Source organism: Astyanax mexicanus, chromosome 14 (assembly GCF_023375975.1).
Source record: "Astyanax mexicanus isolate ESR-SI-001 chromosome 14, AstMex3_surface, whole genome shotgun sequence".
Lineage (NCBI taxonomy): Eukaryota > Metazoa > Chordata > Actinopteri > Characiformes > Acestrorhamphidae > Astyanax > Astyanax mexicanus.
Genome location: NC_064421.1, coordinates 24,593,242 through 24,614,068, shown reverse-complemented (window position 1 = coordinate 24,614,068; position 20,827 = coordinate 24,593,242). Strand labels below are relative to the sequence as shown.

At 37.8% G+C, this 20,827-nt stretch overlaps 1 protein-coding gene across 2 annotated transcripts; it reads right to left on the bottom strand.

Annotated features, from left to right (window-relative positions):
- Nucleotides 1–1,735: 1,735 nt before the first annotated feature.
- Nucleotides 1,736–20,012, bottom strand: asxl2 (ASXL transcriptional regulator 2). 2 transcript variants are annotated; one of them, XM_007252185.4, is made up of 12 exons: nt 19,810–20,012; nt 15,767–15,849; nt 10,476–10,584; nt 9,931–10,069; nt 8,050–8,168; nt 6,612–6,732; nt 6,351–6,494; nt 6,090–6,250; nt 5,861–5,957; nt 4,999–5,104; nt 4,281–4,911; nt 1,736–4,177 (listed from the first exon to the last, which is right to left on the bottom strand). In XM_007252185.4, the coding sequence occupies exons 1-12, from the start codon at nt 19,864–19,866 to the stop codon at nt 2,282–2,284; spliced, it is 3,663 nt and encodes a 1,220-aa protein (XP_007252247.3). In that variant the 5' UTR covers nt 19,867–20,012; the 3' UTR covers nt 1,736–2,281. The 2 variants fall into 2 exon arrangements, with proteins under 2 accessions (XP_007252247.3, XP_007252248.3); XM_007252186.4 differs by lacking the exons at nt 9,931–10,069; nt 10,476–10,584; nt 15,767–15,849; nt 19,810–20,012 and adding an exon at nt 8,630–8,928.
- Between the last annotated feature and the right edge of the window lie 815 nt (nt 20,013–20,827).

The window sequence follows — 20,827 nt, the reverse complement described above, 5'->3', positions numbered from 1 at the left end:
CGATGGAACCAATGTATGTATATATGTATATGTATATATATTTATATATTTACGCAAAGAGAGAGAGAGAGAAAAGGCTAAATCTTTCAGTCATCACTGTGAACCGATAAGGAACATATTTGAATGATACGGGCTAATGCCACACAAAGATATCGTCTTTCAGTGAAAAACCCACATTGAGCCGCAGGTATTCGTATTCCAGGCAAGACTATCCACATAACACATACAAACAAAGACAAGTCTCTTGAGGGAATATAATCATGGGAATTCTGGTACAAAAATCTTGTATAAAGTGTTATATACACCCTGGATAGAGGCATAACAAAATGGGACAGCTCATATAAAGACATAGTAAATACCCTGTTTCTTTTAAATGTTTTGTAAAATGATTTGTAAATAGTATTTTATATTAAAATATATTAATTAAAATATATTACTTTTCAAAACTAGACAGACATTAAAAAGAAAATTCTGATTATCTAATTCCCATAAATTGACTTTGGTATATTACCAAGCAAAATCTTTTAAAACTGTCTCATGTAGAAGGCAGAATATTTAACAAAAAAAGACTAATAACTAGATGCATAACATGCATGTCATTAATGCATGTGTAATATACTACACATATATGTATCAAAATGTACCTGTTTATCTGAATTGTTTAAGGACAGTCCCATGTTTAGAGTTTAAACACATTATTAATTATAGTGTGATTTGTCACAGATTTAAAAAAAGCCTTAGTAATCAAAGTAGATATGTTCAAGCAAGAGAGCGGAAATTAAACAAAACATTTTCTCAGCAAAATACAGTATTTACAAGAAAAAAAAAAAACAAACAAAATCTTCATATTCTCCCTTTTTAAGTGTTCTACTGTACTTCATTGCTTCTAAACATTTGCTAATAAGAATTAGCTTTAAGGTTTATATTGTTGTTATTATTATTTTGTTTAAAACATAAATGGTATTAACTTTAACTTTCAAGAATATCTACAGCCCCAGGATTTCTTTTAAAGAGGCATAATCAGTTCACACTCCTCACTGAAGCAGCGTAAACAACAAAAGCGTGATCAGATGTATAATAGTGAAATTAACAAAAGACCTGGGTTTGCTCCTGAGAGGGAACATTATTAGATTATTTGATTGAGAAGTGCTCCAGCTCCCCTCAAACACAGAACTTTGCATTTACAGCTGATTAGCAAGTAGTTCATTCAAGTTATAGTTCAACAGTTTTAATTCTATAAAAAGTGCAACCCTAAAAAGACATATATGACTTTTTCTTAGATGAGATATAAGGGAGTTTGATGCGTTCTTAGATTTAGATGAGACGTTTCATATAAATATTATAAATATACAAATTATTGCCACCTTCAATCAATATAAACCTGTTGTTACATTCCACCATTTACCCGAAACACCAAATCAGAAAAAGTTTGGAAATTATAGAAAATGCAATTTTAAAAAACATTGTTTCTTGCATTTACTGTAACTGCTATTTCATAATATATTTATTTCAAATTTTCTTTGCATTTTCCATATTGCACCATTTTTTTTTTCTAATTTGGGATTGTAATAGAAGTGCTAGCTTGTAATATTTACTCCCTTCTGTTCCATAAATAACTTCATTTTTAATCTATCACTGATTTCATTCACATCTACTAGTACCACGTTAACCTAGACATAAGGCAGGTCAATAAAATATATTTTATATTCACAGTAAATCTTGGTATTTCAGCTGTGTGATTTTTTTTTTTTTCCTCAAGACTTAAAATGACCTGCTGGGTAAGTACGTCTTAATTATTATTGTTACGGATCCAACAAGGCGCACTGTATTTGTTTTTGCTTAGTTTCTTAAGAAATTACAGTTAAAAGAAGGGAAGGTTGTGATCTTCACATCTACAAAAATAGTAGTATATGGTTACTTTCATTTCTAAAACTTTGATACAAAAATATTACAGAATATGATCAGCGTTTACATATTGCCACTACTCAACGAGTCTTGCATCTAGAACAAGGTGCTGACTTTACAGTAAACTGACTGAGAGGAAGTTTTACTCTGCATTGCACAAATTATGTACATGAACCTCTATTTTTTTAACTCTATCAAAACAGCATGAAAGCTTGACTCCTGTATGAAAATAATTATATATGAACACATAACCACAGTGAGAACTTCAACGCTGAGCGGAAAATTCACAAACCCTCTATACTATACTCTCAACTTGAGTGAATCTTCCAGATATTTATAATCGTGATCACCAGTCACTATTTTATCCTCTTCAGCACTATCGTACCACCAGACATGAGACACACAGCTTGGAGGGCCCAATGCAGTCATCGTGACAGAAGGCCCCACATCCCTTGCACATGATCATGGCCTTTAGTCGACAGTAGCACTTTGACTGGACGTCTTCCATTCCCGAAGCTTCTATAAAGGCCTGCTCTGGTGAGGTTTCACCCTTACTCTGGTCTAGGAGGTGACCAGCAGGTATGGCAGTGACGGTCACAGAGAAAGACATCATCCCCCCATTGGCACTCTCGCTACTGCAAGTGACTGTAGGAGAAGAGCTGGTGTTGGCCAGGCTGTTATTTAACGAGTGAGGCACGGACATGCTGATGGTGCCACCATAAAAAGTACCAAGCACAGGTTCTTGCTCGTCATGTGATTTCTGTGGCTGGAAGGATGTCACATGTGGGTGACAGTCGCTCAACTGATATGGCCCTGAGTTACCCTGTTTGCCACTGCAGACATCTAGATGCGTTCTCAGAGATGCTTCTTTGGTTCTTGTAGAAGTGCAACCTTCTCCAGTACTGGACAAACCACCAAGTAACGGAGACTCCAACTTTACTTGAGGACAGTTTTGATATCCTCCTGCGTCGTCTGGTCTCATGATTAGATATCCCTGCTGTTCGTCTTTAACCCCAGGAGGGTTAGAAAGTCCTGAAGAAGCCTGAGGGCCTCCTCTCAATTCTACCCCTTCTTTTTCCTCTACTTCCACATTTTCTCGCTTCAGGTTGGCCAGATGGGGCCGTTTGCTGCTCTCAGACCCTCTGCCGTAAGTGGAGATATTGAGGAGGTAGTGTCCTGTCATGGCAGGTTTGGCCACCCTCTTTCTTCCAAAGTGATCTGGATGGAACCTTGGTTGGTTATTACAACTGTCTGGATAGCCTAGCTGGTAGGGTTCCAAGTGAGATGGCTGAGGCACTGACATGGGGATCTGCCTCTGCTGGCTTCTGTGCCTCAGTACATGGATGATCTGCTCCTGAGTGTCCTTGTCTAGTTTGTCCACTCTGATTCCAGGTCTGCCTGAAGTCAGAGGTACACTTGAAGAAGTCTGCAACCTTGCTCTGCTAATGTCTTCTGTGTCCACAAGATTCTCCCTACCTAATCTTTTTGTGGGAATGTCCAAGTTCCCTTGACCTTGTACTGAAGTGGTTACAGAGGGCACCTCCATCTTGGCAAGTGGCTTTGGAAGAATTTTCTCAAGGGGAACGTCTTTACCTTGAAGGAGCTGAGTGACCAGAGGATTGTTGGCAGGAATCAAGGAGTGAGATTTGGTCATGGAGTTCCCTGACATAAATGCTTCTTGTGCTCTCTGACTTGCAGCCAGTGCATTCGACGGTGGTAACTGCATCCCACCTGCTGACACAGGTCGGTGATCATTGAAAAATTGATTTGATGCACACCGAGACATCTGGGAACCCATTAAAGGTCTGTTTTCCCTCAAAAACAATTGATTTGGACTGAAATTTTGAGTATAAAGAGAGTCTGTCTGCACAGTAGCACCTGAGAAGGGAGAACTTTGTGTGCTCTCAGGGGCAGGAGAAACTGAGCTAATTTTTACTGGTGATACCGATTGGCTTCTACTGCTTGCTGGTGAAAATTCTTCTGACAGGGACCGTGCTGGAGAGGGCGTGGAAGCACCTCCAGCTGAGCCAGGTCCTGAAGTGGCTCCTCTGGATTTTGAGCCTCCTGCTGCTGCCGCAGCTGCTGCGGCACGCTGTTCCCGAGCTAACTTGGCTTTAGCTTTGATGTCGGCTAAAGTGCGTGCACCTGTGCATCCAGGGCGGATGCTGGGGGGCGTCAAAGGATGCGGAGTCAAGGGATGTGGAGTCAAGGGAGTCCTTGGAGAAACCTGGCCTGCAGTGGAGGGGGCAGGGACGATTCGCGACACAGGGATCTAAAAATAGAAAGAAAATGAATCTTTAAAAATGACTTTAAATATTAACAGCATATTAAATCAACAAATCAATAACATAAGATCCTCCTGAATTAAAACTTACTTTAAGTGGAGGTACTCTCTGTTGTACCGTTACTGAGGAAGCTGTTGCTGGGGGCAACCCTTCTGGTGGGGAGATGCGAGGTTTTTTCTCTGCTATTTCTTCTTCACTAAAGACTTTCCTTTTCATGGACTCGACAGTCACAACAGAATTTGGTGGTACAGTTCCCTCAGCTTTTACAGATTTAACCTCCAATGTGTCCTTTCTGTTAGAACAGGTACTTACAGCTTCCTGACAAGGCTTTGGTGTATTAGACTTTTCCTCACTTACTTGGACGTTTGTATTTGTTGCGATTGATGTTACAGGTTCTGTTTTTACTGCAGCTACTGTAGACTTCTCCTCGTGTGCTGAAGATGCAACGTTTGTGTCTTGAGATGTCAGGGGTTGATTTGACACCATCTGACTGGCAGCAACTGATTCTTTAGGTGTGGACTCTTGCTGAGAATGGCTTACAAGTACAGCTGTTTTCACCTCTCTGGATCTCAGCTCTTTATGGCAAATCTCAACAGTGTGCCTTGGCTTCTGTTCTTCTGTGCTAGTCTCTGATCTTGCAGATCGATTTATGTGTTCTGCTGGTGCAGAAGAGCTTTCAGTATCTGTCAGCCTTCTGGATTCCTCAATGCTTAGTCCAGAACTGAAATAAAAAAAGAAATCCAATGTGTTTGCAATCTGATCTGTATTTATTGACATATATCCTGAATAAAGGTATAAGATGACTTACTGTTCACCATAGTAGCTTTCAAAAAAGTGCTCTTTCCACTGTTCTACCTTCTTCTCTTTTTCAATCTCTTGTCGCATTCTTAGTCTCAACTCAGGAGTGAACTCGCCTGAGGGGAAACATATCTTAAATATACCACTTATAATATCATGGGGCACAGCTTTGCCTATATCAGCAGAAAAAAGTTGCAAAAATAGTTGCACCTAGAAGGAATTTTCGGATTGCAGTGCTATTCGGACTTAATCTGGTCAACTCTGGGTCACAATTAGTCAGCTACACATAAATAAGTAGCGTGTAATGCATGTGTAACCAAACATTTCTGCATATTTTTGCAGAATTTGGTTCTTAATGGTTTCCTGCAATAATCTATCCCATGCATCTTGAATATTAACATTGTTCCAGCTGATTATGTCATTTTTGTTGAGTGTTGATAGTGCTTTGATACTGCTGATAGCATCCCACACATTTTAATTCAAGGTTGGTCTGTTGATGCGTCTGGATATGAAATAGTGCCTGTGTCTTCAAGGAAAGATCTTCAGAAAGCAGCAGTATGTGGATGAGCATTGTCCTGTTGAAATAGCGCACCAAAATGTGCATTCAGAAAAGGTATGGCCACTGCTTGCAGGCCCACATTAACTTAACTTTGGGCTGTTAAAGTGCCTGTAATGAAGATCAGGCACTGGCATTGTGCAAAGGCCTTCTGCACATACGACTCATGATGGAAGATGACCTGCTGCCATTTTGAGTCACTCCATGAGAGTCTGCGATCACTACCCACTAACTTTCATTCCTGTCAGTTGATTCCTTCTGTGTGCAGCTATGATTGAAAATGTAACTTGCAGTGATGAAATTTACAGCAACTGACCTTCAGCCAGGCGCTCTTTCCAAGACTGTGCTGCAGACGTGAAAAACTCATTGTTCAAAGCAGAACTTGTTACCCTCAGGACTCCATCCATGCAAGACTAGAATAAAGGATGATTTAAATCTGTCATTGCTCTGATTATTATATTTAGATATAGGCAAATTAAACACTGTAATTATCATGTCATTCATCAAACCCTGTAATTATACTGTTCTTTTTTTTGTCTAATTACCTGCTGGTCAATTTCTGGCAGTAACTTTAAGAGCTTCTGTTGACAATCTGTGGGCAACTGGGAAAAATTGTGCTTGTTGATTAGGGCCCGTAGGTTAGTGTTGACCAAGATAGAATCAGGCGTCTCCACATCAATCTCACACCTGGATCGTCTCAGCTGACCTAAGCACAAAAAAGTTTGAGAATAATCATTTTATTTGTAACACAATCAAATTTACAGTGACATGGATAGCGCAGACAAGTGAATAGCAAACACACTCACGGTCACTGAGCCGACTGGAACGCTGAGCTATCTTCCTGGCACCAGCGGTGTGGCACACATCTGCTTTGACAGAGGAGGAGGAGGAACTGGAAGTGGAGTTCTGAGGACTGGCAGGGCAGCGCTCTGATTGTTTCAATTCCCAGCCTACAACAGCCAGAGACACGGATTTACCAGACATTTCATTACTGAGCCAGCAAACTCCCTATGCATAATTGATTATTATTATAATACATTCTGGGTGCAGTAAAATAAAGAACATACCGGATTTGGAGGATGCTGAATCAGCCATGTCTTTAACAGTTTTTAGAAGCAGTCGGGGGTTAGAAGCTGCGGAAATTCCACACTGACGACGCTGATTCCTTTGCTGCTGTTGTTTCAGAGCCTTATGGAAAAAAAAATACAGATGAAAATATATTTGGTAAACATGTCATGCACACAAATAAAATTAATAAAATGTGTCTAATGCTTCAAACACACCACTAGCATGATAAATCACTAATATGCTGAATCAGTAATTATGCATTAAATTTTGTATCATTCAGTGTATGTTGTTGTGTACATACTGTACACTGACATGCCGAACGTCACAAGAAATAGAACTAGTATTTTTTTCCGTGACGTTTGCTAAATCCATTGGAAGTAATGAGCTCTGTGCTGACTTGTGGGACATCCGCATTCGTGTGGGGTCTCAAGTTGCTCGTCTGTTCACGTGGACAGATGAATTCTAGCCAGATGTCACCAATCACAATCATGGATTATATCATAGTAGACATTAACACCCAGTGGATGGCACAGTGGGAGGTAATCCCTGTAGCCATATATTCCCAGTACATAAGTGACAGTTTGGATCGAGGAATGGTAAATATCCGCACAACGTTGGAAATGGAACTTTCTATCCATCTGGCTTCCACTATCAAGTCTTGCTAAAACTTTAGAATTCACGTCGCCTTGCCATGAGCGCACTACACAATAGGGCTGCACGATATATCGTTTAAGCATCGTCATCGTGCAATAGTCACATCGCTGGACATGCAATGTCACTTAAGGCAATTAAATCAAACACGTCATGCTGCAATGTTTTGATTCTTGACACAAGAAGTTAAGTAGATACACAGTGCTGTCTCTGTGTCTGTGTGAGTTACAGGCTGCTGCTGCCTGAGAAGCGTGAGGGGGGGTGCAGGAGTAAACACGAGGTAACCGCATGGCCTCAATCCACATGGTTGGGCACGTGCTTGTAAACACACGTGTCGAAAGCTGTGCACCTCAGTCCAGCACAGTTTTGCGCAGATATGACCAGTTACAGCTGAATTCACACTTTTAATCCCTTTTAATCTAATGTTTGATTAAAGGGCAGATTACTGATGTTTTCCTGTTTTCCTCTGGTTTTGAGTGCTTGGCGCTGACTCATCACTAAGACAGTGTGCGGGTGTGGCGGTGCTGGTGACGTCATTGCGGCCCTGCATTGTTTAATATCGTCAAAAAAAGAACCTTTGCAATGTAAATTTTTTCCAATATCGTGCAGCCCTACTGCACAGTATTCACCCCACACACAAGATAACACTCACAATATATACAGGCATATACAGGCATAGGCATTAAAAGTCATCCCCTGATAAATATAAATACTGCTATCCCATGACTTTTGGCATGTCAGTGTAAAGACTAAAACACAAAGAGACAATGGTTGTGATGAAAGCACCTGTTTTAGTGCCTTCTTGCTATGTTTCTGGGATGAAGAGATGAGCTTGCTGCTAGAGACTGAGGGAGAAGAGCATCGAGACTGTGGAGAAGATGGCTGTGACTGCAATTTTGCTGGCCCTGAGAAATAAAGAACACTGCACTGAGTGTGTTTATTCACACATGCTCTCTCGCCTGCTCTCTCTCTCTTTTTTTTCTCGTTCTTAGATTTAATAAAGGTCAACAATTTCATTCTATTAAATTGTACGATACAACTGTGCTTAGTAACTTTTGTTTATCTTGTTAAAGTGTCAAACTATATATAATTCATTTTAAATATCCAAGATATCCAAGATCACTTATTCTCAGCATCAGTATCAAAACACATAACCACTGTAAAGCCAAGTATAAAAATATAACATTCAGAAAATAAAGCAACTTAAACAAGTAACTAAATAAGACGCATAAACACTACACTTGTGCTCAGATGATTATTTCCTGGTCTGCAGTAATTTTTTTTTACTTTCACTCGCAGAAAAACATTAAAAGTTCCCAACTATATTAAGGTCTGACTAAAATGCTCATATGGATTTTCTACTTACTGTCACTTGTTTGGTTTGTCTCCACTCTTAAAGCATGCATTATTCTGTAATATTCACAGGCACTTATAAAGAACAGCCAGCTAAAGCGATCTGTTAGCTCAACAGCTCTCAGATTTTCAAGTACATGAGGATGAGGAAGTGGTCTCGATTTGCTGTAAAAAACATTTCCTGTGTAAAGGCTCATTTGATCACCACGAATAATAGGGACACAAAGAGAAAGTCAGCAAAAAATACCCGTTCAACTCCTCAATACTTGCTGTGAATGTTTGCTAATACATTCAAAAATATATACAGTAATGAACAAAAGTTCAGGCACCTGCAAAACTAACAAAGAAAAATCAGGATAGAGTGTATTTGCCGAGTAAAACTTGTATGTTAGAACTGGGCAAAATTACCAAAATCTATATAGATGAACAGTGGCTTATTTACTATAAATACAAATATTTTAGACTTTGAACCACATTTCTTAACATTTATAAACACTGAAATTTAGAACAACAAGTGTTTAAGTTCAGTTTTACCCCACAAAAATGTGCATGTTTCAACATCACTGCAGCAAGTCTGAGTGTTCAGGAGTGTGTACGCAGGTGTGTATATATATATATATATATATTTGTACAAAGAGACAGAGGGAGGTGTGAACAAAGAGTGAGCGAGAGAAAAAGATGTGAGCAGAGAAAGAAAAAGAAAGACAGAGAGAGAAAGAAAAAAAACAACTGCTGATTGTTTCCAACCTGTACTCTGATCTTGTATCCGTGAGTCTGCAAGCAACACAGTAGTGCTAAGCATTAAAGTAACAGTACGTCACTTTAAATTTAATTCTGTCTTTTTTTTCTGATTGCGTGAGGTGCTTTTTATTGTGTATGGAATTGTTGGAGAATTGTGCTCAGCACCATCCTGCTTACACCACTGGATTCATTAATTTTTCTTTAACTCATTATGGCTCAGTATTTCTTGAATTACATTCTAACAAATTGGTAAGTCAGTACAAGTAAATGAGCAGGAACTGTAATCGAACAAATCTGTGGCTGAGGACATCTAGAAAAAAGTCTAAATGAAAACTATGTTGTTTAAACTAGTTCTCTAAACAAGATATTAACTAATTTCCTCAAATGGGAAATAAAAAAATTGTATTAGTGTTCACTGTATTTAGTGAAGCTGCTAAATACAGTTACTAAATAATTGACTTGTTTATGTTCTAATGTGATTTGTTTTTTACATACTTGCATACTCTTTTTTTATGGCACAGGGCAATGGTGCACTATATCAGATAGCCTTTAAATTGTAAGATAGTGAGGTACCTCTTCTTTTCCACCTTCCTCTGCGGCCCTCTTTGCTGCTGGCGCTGTTGTTTTCTGTGCTTCGAGTGTCTGACATGTTATCACTGCTGTCCTCAGAAGCCTCCTCTGATAGTTCTTTCACCACATCTGCAATGTCCTTCTGCTCACAGACACACAGAGCACACAGATACCAAAGTCTTAATCCTCTTTCCTATCTTCTTACTGTGCTACTTTTTATTTTCTACTTTTTTTTTAACTCATTTTTGTACGTAACAAAAGTAAACATGGACTTGTAGCTGACAATCATACAGCACAAACACTAAGAAAGCCAGTCATTACAATAGTGAGCATGACAGGGTATTGTTGTCCCCTGTGTACACGTTATAAACAGTTATGAACATGAACATTTGACCAGGAAGCTGAACACAGTTGTGAAAGCTCTGTTTTAGTACAATATGTTGTAACGCATCTCTGACACATCTTCCTGTATGAAACGCTTGAGTACATGATGTTTCTTGTGCTCCAAAGCCCTGTACGGTTTTGGTTTCTGTTTTATGCAGACTAACCTTCAGTGTATAGACTCCCATTCGACCAGGGACTTTGTAGAAAATTCCCTCCTCACCCCGCGAGTTCGTGTGGAGCATGGCATTGAGGCAGGCAAGGGGGGACGTCCCACTGAGTAAAACAAAATAAAAACCCCACTGTCACCTCAATCAATATTAATACACAGCACATCAAACCATGTATTTATGCAGCAATAACTTTTGTTCACAGAAAAAAAAGGTCTGGGCATGAGCTCACACTTTCTCACTCTTTTACTCCCAAGGTTCATTGCTTACAATATTTATATCACTTTAAAGTACAACACAAAGAATGTATTTCAAACTATTTTCTAAGAATGTGCACTATACCTGCCATAACTAAATACAAAGCACATCTGTAGATTCTGCCTTGAGTGCACAGAATTGGTTTCCATGACAAAACATAAAAAATATATAAAGGGAGAGAAGTCAAGAAGTCTGTATAGTATCCAATATTCAGTATATATAAGCCTTACACATAACAAATAAACTATGTATGTATCATGATAATATTGTGTTGTGATTTAACCCTATGATTCCCACCCCAAGTGCTGGAAAGTGTAATCTTAAAGACAAAACACCAAAACTCTAATTTGTCTGATTTGTGTTCCTCAATTACTGAGTTGTTTTGGATACAAGACTGTAAGCAAATGTCTATCCTTTATACTTAGCTATGATCTTTTCTTAAAATGGCTTTCAATTGTCTCCCTAATGTCAGGTCCAGTAAGCTGCATTCGATTGATGACAGTAAATAGAAATAAATAAAGATGCATCCCAAGCAGATTAATTATAGCAAGTTCATCATGCCATATTGTGACATTTATTAATATGTAGTATATCTTTGGATTGTACTTCAAAGTGATGTTAGTATTCATTTCTGAAAAGCAATGTATAATACAATGAATAGAAATGTATATACACAATACAGCTCTGGAAAAAAATTAAACCCCTTAAAATATATGAGTTTCCTTGATTTTACCAAGCTGAAAACCTCTGGAATATAATCAAAATGAAGATTGATGATCACAAGCCATCAAACCAAACTGAAATGCTTGAAGTTTTGCACCAGGAGTGGCATAACGTTTTCCAAAAGCAGTGTGTAAGACTGGTGGAGGAGAACATGCCAAGATGCATGAAAACTGTGATTAAAAACCAGGGTTAGTCCAACAAATATTGATTTCTGAACTCTTAAAACTTTATGAATATGAACTTGTTTTCTTTGCATTATTTGAGCTCTGAAAGCTCTGCATCGTTTTTGTTAATTCAGCAATTTCTCATTTTCTGAAAATAAATGCTCTAAATGGAATTTGGAATTGGAATTTGAGAGAAATATTTATTTTACTCAAACATATTTCAATAAATAGAAAATTCAGAAAATGAAGTGGTCTCTTAATTTTTTTCCAGAGCTGTATGTAACACTTTTGGTACATACTGTAAACTATACTGCCAAAAGTGCAGGGTAAATCACTACAGGCTTCCAAACTTCATGAGAACTTCAGATTCACTCAAGAACCGTAGTTTATAGAGAACTTCATGAAAAGGGTTTTCCATGGCCGAGCAGCTCCATCCAAGCCTCACCTCACCAATCGCAATGCAGGCCAGTGGATACCTTTGGCAGTATAGTGTAACTATGGCACAGTTAACATTCTAGAACAAACTGTGACACAATTTTTTTTATCTACATATCTATTGTTTATCTACTTATCAATTCCTTGATTCATAGACCAATTGAAGTAATCCAAAATTATTTAATTAAAAACAGGAATAAAATTCTTGTACTAAATGTATTCTACTAAAAGAAGGTTTTTGCCTTGTCCTGTAAAAGTTGCCATTTTAGAGATGTTGAAGGTTTTTGCGTGACATTGACAATATCCTTAAAATAAATCTGTATCATCAATAATAACACAAAACAAGGACAAACCAGACCCTGTTCTTAACTAGATTTTTGCAATAGTGGACAACTTAACTTAAAGATTACAAAGTGCTCATTTTCTTAAGATTATACACCAATCAGCCATAATATTAGCACCGCCTGCAACCTAATATGGAATAGGACCCTATTATTCCATCAAAACAGATTTGACCATTCGAGGCATGGACTCCACAAGACCTTTCCGCAGCAGATCTTTTAAGTCATACAAGTTGTAAAATGGGGCTGGGTGTCATTTTTGACCTTGGATGACTCTTTTACTGCTTCAGTGTTTGTCCTTTTTGTACAACCTTTGGAAGACACTGACCACTGCATTCCAAAAACAACCCAAAAGGTCTGTTAAAGGAATGTTTGGAGATGTTCTGAGCCAGTAACAAAACTCTAAGATCCTAATACCTGACCATTTTTCCAGTGTCCAACCCATCTACTTTAGGAACTTTAGTTCACTTGCTGCCTAATATATTTCACCCCTTGACAGATGCCCACTGTAGATGAAAACCATGATTAAAGTTTTTCAACTAACCTGTCTGTGATGCTAATGGTATGGCTGATCAGTGTGCATTGTGAGTCAAAGGTTTGGACATTCCTTTCCCTTCAATGTTTTTCTTTATTTCTACATTTTTTGACATTGTATAATAATACTGAAGATATCAAAACCACAAACAAACTAATTAGAACTTGTAATGTTGTTGAAACTTATGTAGTAAACAAAAAAATGTATGAATATCATGAATGATATTATACCCTGAAATATCGTGCCATATCACCCACCCCTATTTATCACATCAGGGTACTGCTTTTTTGCTGTTTTTAGTAAAAGAAAAATTCACACTGTTCTTATTTCCCATTCTATATTTACTAGAGACTAGGGCTGGCCCGAATAGCGTTTTTTGAGCTCCGGATATTCGGCACTGATTCGAAGCGAATATTCGAATATTCGTTTTTTAAAAAAGAGGTAAAAAAAAAAAAAAAAAAAAAAGCAAATCACGGCCCCTTTAATCCACTGGAAAATGTTCAATTTCCTCTGACCGACGAGACATATTCACCCCGGATTTTTGGTGTTTTTATCCCGGATTTTTGTGTTTTCACCCCATATTTTTTCTGTGTTTTTATCCCAGAATTTCTGCTGCCCTACACCGCGGCTTATCCGCTGCGTAAGCAGGCTAGGAGGCTGCTGCTGCACGGTTTCTCCGCTGCGCAAGCCAGCCCAGTAAATTGCTGTTTGTGTTTTCACACTTAGGCTATTTGCTTAAAAAAACAAACAAAAAAAACGTTTGTTCAGGAAGTATTTTATATTCTTAAACATTGTTGATTATATTAGAGGACAGTCATTGTAAACTGTACTTGGTCTATTTCGGTTAAAGGATTGTGCAGGGCATATTACTGATTTTGTATTTTTGCACTTGGGCTATAAGCTCAATATTAAATATTTCGTTTGTTTAGAAATTATTTTATATTTTTAAACCATGTTAAATTATATTAGAGTAGAGGAAAGTCATTGTTAATGACGTTATTGTACTTGGTCTATTTCGGTTTAAGCATTGTGCAGGGCATAGCCGTATTACTGATTTTGTATTTTTGCACTTGGGCTATAAGCTCAATATTAAATATTTCGTTTGCTTAGAAATTATTTTATATTTTTAAACCATTTTAAATTATATTAGATAAGAGGAAATTCGTTCAGACATCATTTTTGTAGGCCAGGCTTTTGTAACCGATTTAGCCCCTACTGTTGCCACATTACCCCTTACGTTTTATTATATAAATCAGTTTCGAAGAGCCTGCATTTTTTTATCATGTATAATAGAGGTCTGCGCGAGACTGATTTTTAAACCCACTCTTCCACGCTCCCGCGTTTCTGTCTCGTTACCGCTCCGCAAACAAATTGCTTCTTTTAATCCCGCGCCCGCCCGCCACATACACATTTCTGCCGCTCCCGCCCCACGTTCCTAATATAAATTAAATAAACTACATTTAATGCTTCAAATTTACTTATATATTTATTAAAACAGCAGCGCTGAATAGTGTGGTCCCGTTCCTTACCCCAGTCCAAACACCATCGGTGTGTGCGTGTGTGTGTCGGTCCATCCTGCGCGTTGAGAGTTTTCTTTAGGTTTTTTTTTTTACAATTATTACAGTTTTCTTAACTATTTATTAATTTGCTCCCGCATCGTCTGGATTAAACTCCCGCTCCAGCCAATAACAGTTCAGTTCTGTCCCGCGCGCAAGATATTCTGACGGGACCCGCGAGAACAGAAGTGGTTAGAGTGAGGTGGAACTCTGGAAAGGAGAAAAAAAACGAATATCCGAATACCAAAATTAAAAACCGAATACCTACTCAACGAACGAATATTATATCTGTTTAGTATCATTCATTTTACTTCAGTCCTGGATATATGGAGATATTTAAAATTGCATTATTGGTGTCATGACATTCTGGATCACTGACTGTTATAAATCTGATAAAATTCTTGTATTTTTTAATATCTCAGTTAGGGGTGTGCCATATCATATTGTATGCAATTATAGAATTTAATTTTCATGAAATATCATGATATAATTTTAGGGCCACATCACCTACCTCTATTGGCCTCTTTAACCCAAACTAAACCCAGTCATAAAGGTGTAATCAAAGCAAAGTGTGATACTCTGAAGAATTTATCCAACATATTTTGGTTTGTTTGCTTTAATATACTGTACATCATAATTCAGTATGTGTTCCTTTAAAGTTCTGATGTCTACAATGCAGAACGTAATTAAACTAAATAAAAAACAAGTGAATAAGAATGGACGTTCCAAACTTTTGACTCGTACAGAACTGGGAATAATTCATTCATTTGTTATGGGCTGAAGAAGTAGAAATGTCAATAGAGAATACACAAGAACACAATCATAACATTGCCTTTAGTTATTGTGATGAAAGAGCTATTGTGAGAGCTACAGACAGTGAGTCCTCCCTTGCTGGGTTCACAAAGCCCTTTGCATGCTGTGTCATTGAGGGGAAGGTTAATAGCATGCAAAGGTATGGGCCCAGGCCCTTTAGATTGAAGTTAGTGTAAGGGAAAGTGGGGGATAAACACTTTTTATGTAATCTTACCTTCTGGAAGACAATAGGAACAATGAAACAAAAAAGAGATGTAATTATTAGATACATGTGTGGTGTGTATCCACTACACTTGCCCTAAACAGCATGACAGTAAAGTTGAATGAGCAAAATAACTACACACAACCAGAAGAAATGGTGATTTGTTCCCCCAGATATCGTAAGAGTGCATTATCTGAGGTAAATACATAGTTTGAAATGTGTGGCTCTTGAGGAAAAGGTTTTGGTAGGCGATGACCTCACCTTATCTCCTTGAGTCGTTCTCGCTGAATCACCTGTAGAATCTCTTTATGACTCATGGGTGTGTTAGGGTACTTCTCAAGTACCTAGAAACAAAATGAGAATCAAGAGATGATCAGACTACCCTTAGACCAAACAAAGCTTCCGTCCTTTTTTATACCATCCTTTAGGATACAGTACAGGTCCATAGATATTGTTTAATCATTGCTGATAAAGACATTTGATACACATGTACATAATATATAATGTACACACATTATATATTATATTGGTAATAAAATAGGACTCTGGAGAAGCTCTGAACCTATAGGCACCAATGCCAACCGTGTGATAAAGCGATATCAAGCCCCTAAACATTGAGCTGTGGCACAGTGGAACTGTGTTCTTCTGAACGATGTGCTCCATCTACAACTTTGGATCACTGCAAGTAATTTAAATCTAATTTTAAAATAACCATCATTGAATAAAACACGCTATTATATTTATAAAACCTGACTAAAAGGAACGTTTACTTATTTTACTTGATGGCAATCATAACAGTGGAATCTAGAATAGAACACTGCTATCTAGTGACTGGGGATTAAACACCACTAAAAATGAACCACTGTTTGACAATCAATACAATATTGCAAAAAAATATAGCAATATTTTTAAACCCCTAGTGGTGATCATTCAAAACACTACAGCTCCTGTTGCTAAATGCAATCAAATCCTTACTCCAAAATCTGAAAGACAGAATTTGAAAGGTTATATTAATGCCAAAATATAATGCCAAATTATTTATTAGATGCTTCCATTTCAGCATCATTGACTATATTATAACCTTACACAAGGTGATATGTTTTATCCATGTGCATCACTGCATATGGGGGGGTTCATGGCCATTGTGTTTCTTTGCAATATGAGTAATGCAGACACCTCAGCTGAGCCCCGTGTACAGGATGAGGTCAGTGACTGGACCAGCGCCTAAGAGCTAAGAGCTCCACATACTAATAGTCACATTAAGGGCCCAGATGTAAAAGGGGTCAAACAGAAAGCATATGAAATTATTACTACTACTTTATACTCCATATTCTACAAAAATCTCCTGTTCCACTGTGTATGCTTCAGTAGGCTCCAGCCTCCCTGTAGGTTATTACTTCGAACAACAGTGTTTTTGCTGCTTTGTAACTGACCTCACCATTAAATCTGGAGCTCTATATATATTTTTTTTTTTTGCAATCAATAAAGAGGAATATAGAGTACACTTCGGGTTCATATGTTAGTTGCTGTTAAATGTGCTAAAATGTTTCACACAAGATCTCGGTACCTGTGAAATGTTTTAAGCTGGTACTTCAAGCTACACAAATTGATGTTTCAGAAAGATACTTTTACTTTCTAGACTTAAAGACCCCATTAACACCCTGTCAGTTCACACATCAGGAATATATCTGGATTTAGCCAAGCCACATACTAAAATCCTATCAGGATACACTCCAGAGCCCAGGTGTAAATGGGGATGAACAAAAAACATAAAAAAAATATTTAATACTAATTTTTTAGTGTGTACCCTATATTTTCCAAAACTCTCCTTTACGAATAATTTTGCTTGAATAGGCTCTGGTATGTTATCAATTACTTCTGTCAACAGTGTCTGTACTGCTTTGTAACTGACCTCACTATTAAAGCTGGAGCTTTATCATTTTGTTGCATTAAATAGAGAGGAATACAAAGTCTAATACACTTCAGTTCATATGTTAGATGATGCTGAATGTAATAAAAAAAAGTGTTTTGACCTGGTACTTCTGCAATTCTAGCTAGTTAGCTATCCACACAGGTAGCTGTTTCAGGAAGAAAATGAACATAACCTAATTAACTACTTTAGCTTTAACTTGAGTCATTATTGCACAGAAATGTAACTAGCTAGATTAGTTAGTTAGCTAATGAAGTTTATTAGGATACTCTGTTATTCTACACTTTAGCTAACTACAGAAGTAGGTCCATGTAGGTCAATGCATTGACCCCTAACTAAGCTGGTTAACTACAGCTCTGAAAAAATAAGAGGCAGTTTCTGAATCAGTTTCTCTAATTTTGCTTTTTATTGGAATGTTTGAGTAAAAATACCATTGTTGTTTTATTCTACAAACTACAACAAAGAAAACAAGTTCATAGTTTTAAGAGGTCAGAAATGTATATTTGTATATAAGCTTTCATGCATCTTGGCATGTTCTCCTTGGATAACTTCATTTTTGCTGGTGCAAACATTCAAGCTGTTCTGCTTTGTTTGATGGCTTGTGGTCATCTTCCTCTTGATTATATTCCAGAGGTTTTCAATTGGGTAAAATCAAAGAAACTTATCATTTTTCTAGATATATATATATATATATATATATACTAACTAGCTAATTACTGATTCTGTAATAATAAAATCCAGCTAGCTTAAATTGTTTTGGCAGCAATGTGTCAAACTATCTGAATGTAAAGCTTTTAAAGAACTGCCTAGCTAGTAAAAGTTTATATTCGTATCTCACTAGAAACAATACGTTTAGGCTTGACTGTAGCAGGAATTTAAGCTTCACATTTTACAGTACTAACTAGTTAACTACATTTCAGTGCTGTCAAAAGCTGATCAGCAGAATGTAAACAGAAGCGTTAGCCGCAGCCTCGAGTCTCAATAGCTAGCTACTACTGACTACTACTTTTGAGTTAGCCCATTGCTAGCTAGCTAGCTTAGCCTAGCAAGCTATCCAACCCGCTATCTGCTGATGCAAAGTAACTGATAAAATGTGACAATAATTATCTGACAGGGATCAGGAAGCTCACAGTTATGTTCAGAGAGTCTAAAGCGGACGTGTCTTCACAAGGTTACAGGGGGAAAATATCTCCTTGGTTACGTGTTGACTAGCTAATGCTAATGCTTAGGTGTAACACACATCTGAGCAGCTAGGGCTAGTTAGCCTAGCCTAGCCTACTCTAGCTCAGCTCCGCTCCGCTAAGGGTGTTCTATCGAGTTGTGCTACACACCGATATGTGCTACTTAGCGGCTCTGCGCATGCGCAAAACTCTGTCTTTTTTTTTTTTTTTTACTGTTTTCATGTGTTTTTTTCCTAAAGTTGCGTAACCCAGGTCCAGAAAGTAAAAATCCAACCCAGGTTTTGTACCAACTGCCTGGGCGGCTCTGATGCAGCTCACAGCCCAGGCAGCCGGTACAAAACTCTGGGTTGGAATTTTACTTTCTGAACCTGGGTTACTCAATTCTAGGTTTTTCCTGATAATTCAGTTTTTTTCAAGGGTGCACTTTACAATCTGGACTCAGTCATCGTTTGCTTAAGTGTTACAACCGTGTAAAAATGTAATTAAAAATGTATATAGTTATATATATATATATATATATATATATATATATATATATATATATATATATATATACATATATATATATATATATATATGTATATATATATATATATATATATATATATATATATATATATATATATATATATATATATGTAAATGTTTTTATGTTTCGCCTATATTTCCTTAACTTTATCCTTAACTTTTACAGCGATTTAGAGTATTCAAATTTTATCATACCGACACTTTTACTGCATGCAGCGTGTTCTAATCATTTGTAATTTTACAGTAAAACAACATACACTGGGGTAGCAGGGTTTGACAGGGTAGCAGTACTCGACAGAACACCCGGAGTCATAAACGTCAGACGCGCAGCTGCCTCTGCTGCAGTTGTAACGAGGTTAACGTTAGCTAAATGATTATCAGCCCCTGAAGGAAAGTTTATAAACTGAACGCGCAGTAAAGCAGCAGCGCGTCGCTGTGCGCTTCAGTGTCTGCGGGTGGAGGTAGCTAACGTTAGTTAACCAACTCTCTGTGCGGCTCGGGGAGCAGACAGGCCCCGCTAGGCGGACTCCACTCTCCGCCTGCACTACCACCACCAGCAGCAGCAGCAGCAGGTCATGAACTCATAAACACAGTTGTACAAGTCTGGGAACGAGGAGCGAAAACAAGCCAAACAAACACACGACCGACCAGCCCGCCAGCTTTACCGTTTTGGCCGCCTCTGCCCACGTCCTCCCCTTTTTCTTCTTCTGCCTTTCCCTCATGGTGGCGACCGGGGTCCCGAAAAACCGAGCGAACGGCAGAGAGCGGTACAGTTCCGAGTGGAAATGCTGCTTTTAGTTACTTATCGTGCAAGAACAGCCATCTCTGCCATATTGGGTGTTTTACTGTAAGTGGCGGGTCACGTGACCCGCAGGGAAACGTCATCTTACTGTACCGTGACAGAGCGGGGAAAGCACCTACCTAAAGGTGCTCGTGTTTACTTTACTACTGTGTGTTCAGCCTCTGTCTGTGTTTATATATATGGAGCCTGTAAACTGTAGCTATATGTAACTTAAGCTTAAGTTTACCGTAAAAGCTGAGTTTTAGGTTTAACCTTATGTCTGAGCAGTGAGACCCCATAATATCACTGAACTCTCTAGTTATATAGCTAGCTAATAGTTCTATTAAACTATATAAAAAATGGTGCCACTTTTAAATATTTCTCCTTTATATTGGATTCATAAATAGTTCGTGAAGGAGTTACTCAATGGTTATCAAATACCTTAAATAAGTAGGCAACAGTGGCTTGTCGTTTACCAAAGAACCAAATGCTACTTTGTCTTTTTTATCAGTCAGCATGACTACTCATATTAATTATTTATCCTAATTAAATATGTTAATGCTGACTGATAGAAAAGATAAAGTGAGATAAGCATATAGAAAGATGAAGAGCTTTCAGACCTCAAATAATGCAAAGAAAACAAGTTCATATTCATAAAGTTTAAGGAATTCAGAAACCAATATTTGGTGGAATAACCCTGGTTTTCCTCCACAAGTCTTACACACTGCTTTTGGATATATTTATGCCACACCTGGTGCAAAAATTCAAGCAGTTTCGCTTGGTTTCATGTCTTGTGATCATCAGTCTGCATCTTAATTATATTCCATAGGTTTTTAATTTGGTAAAACCAAATAAATGTATTGTTTTTAGGTGGTCTCTTATTTTTTCACAGTGCTGTATAT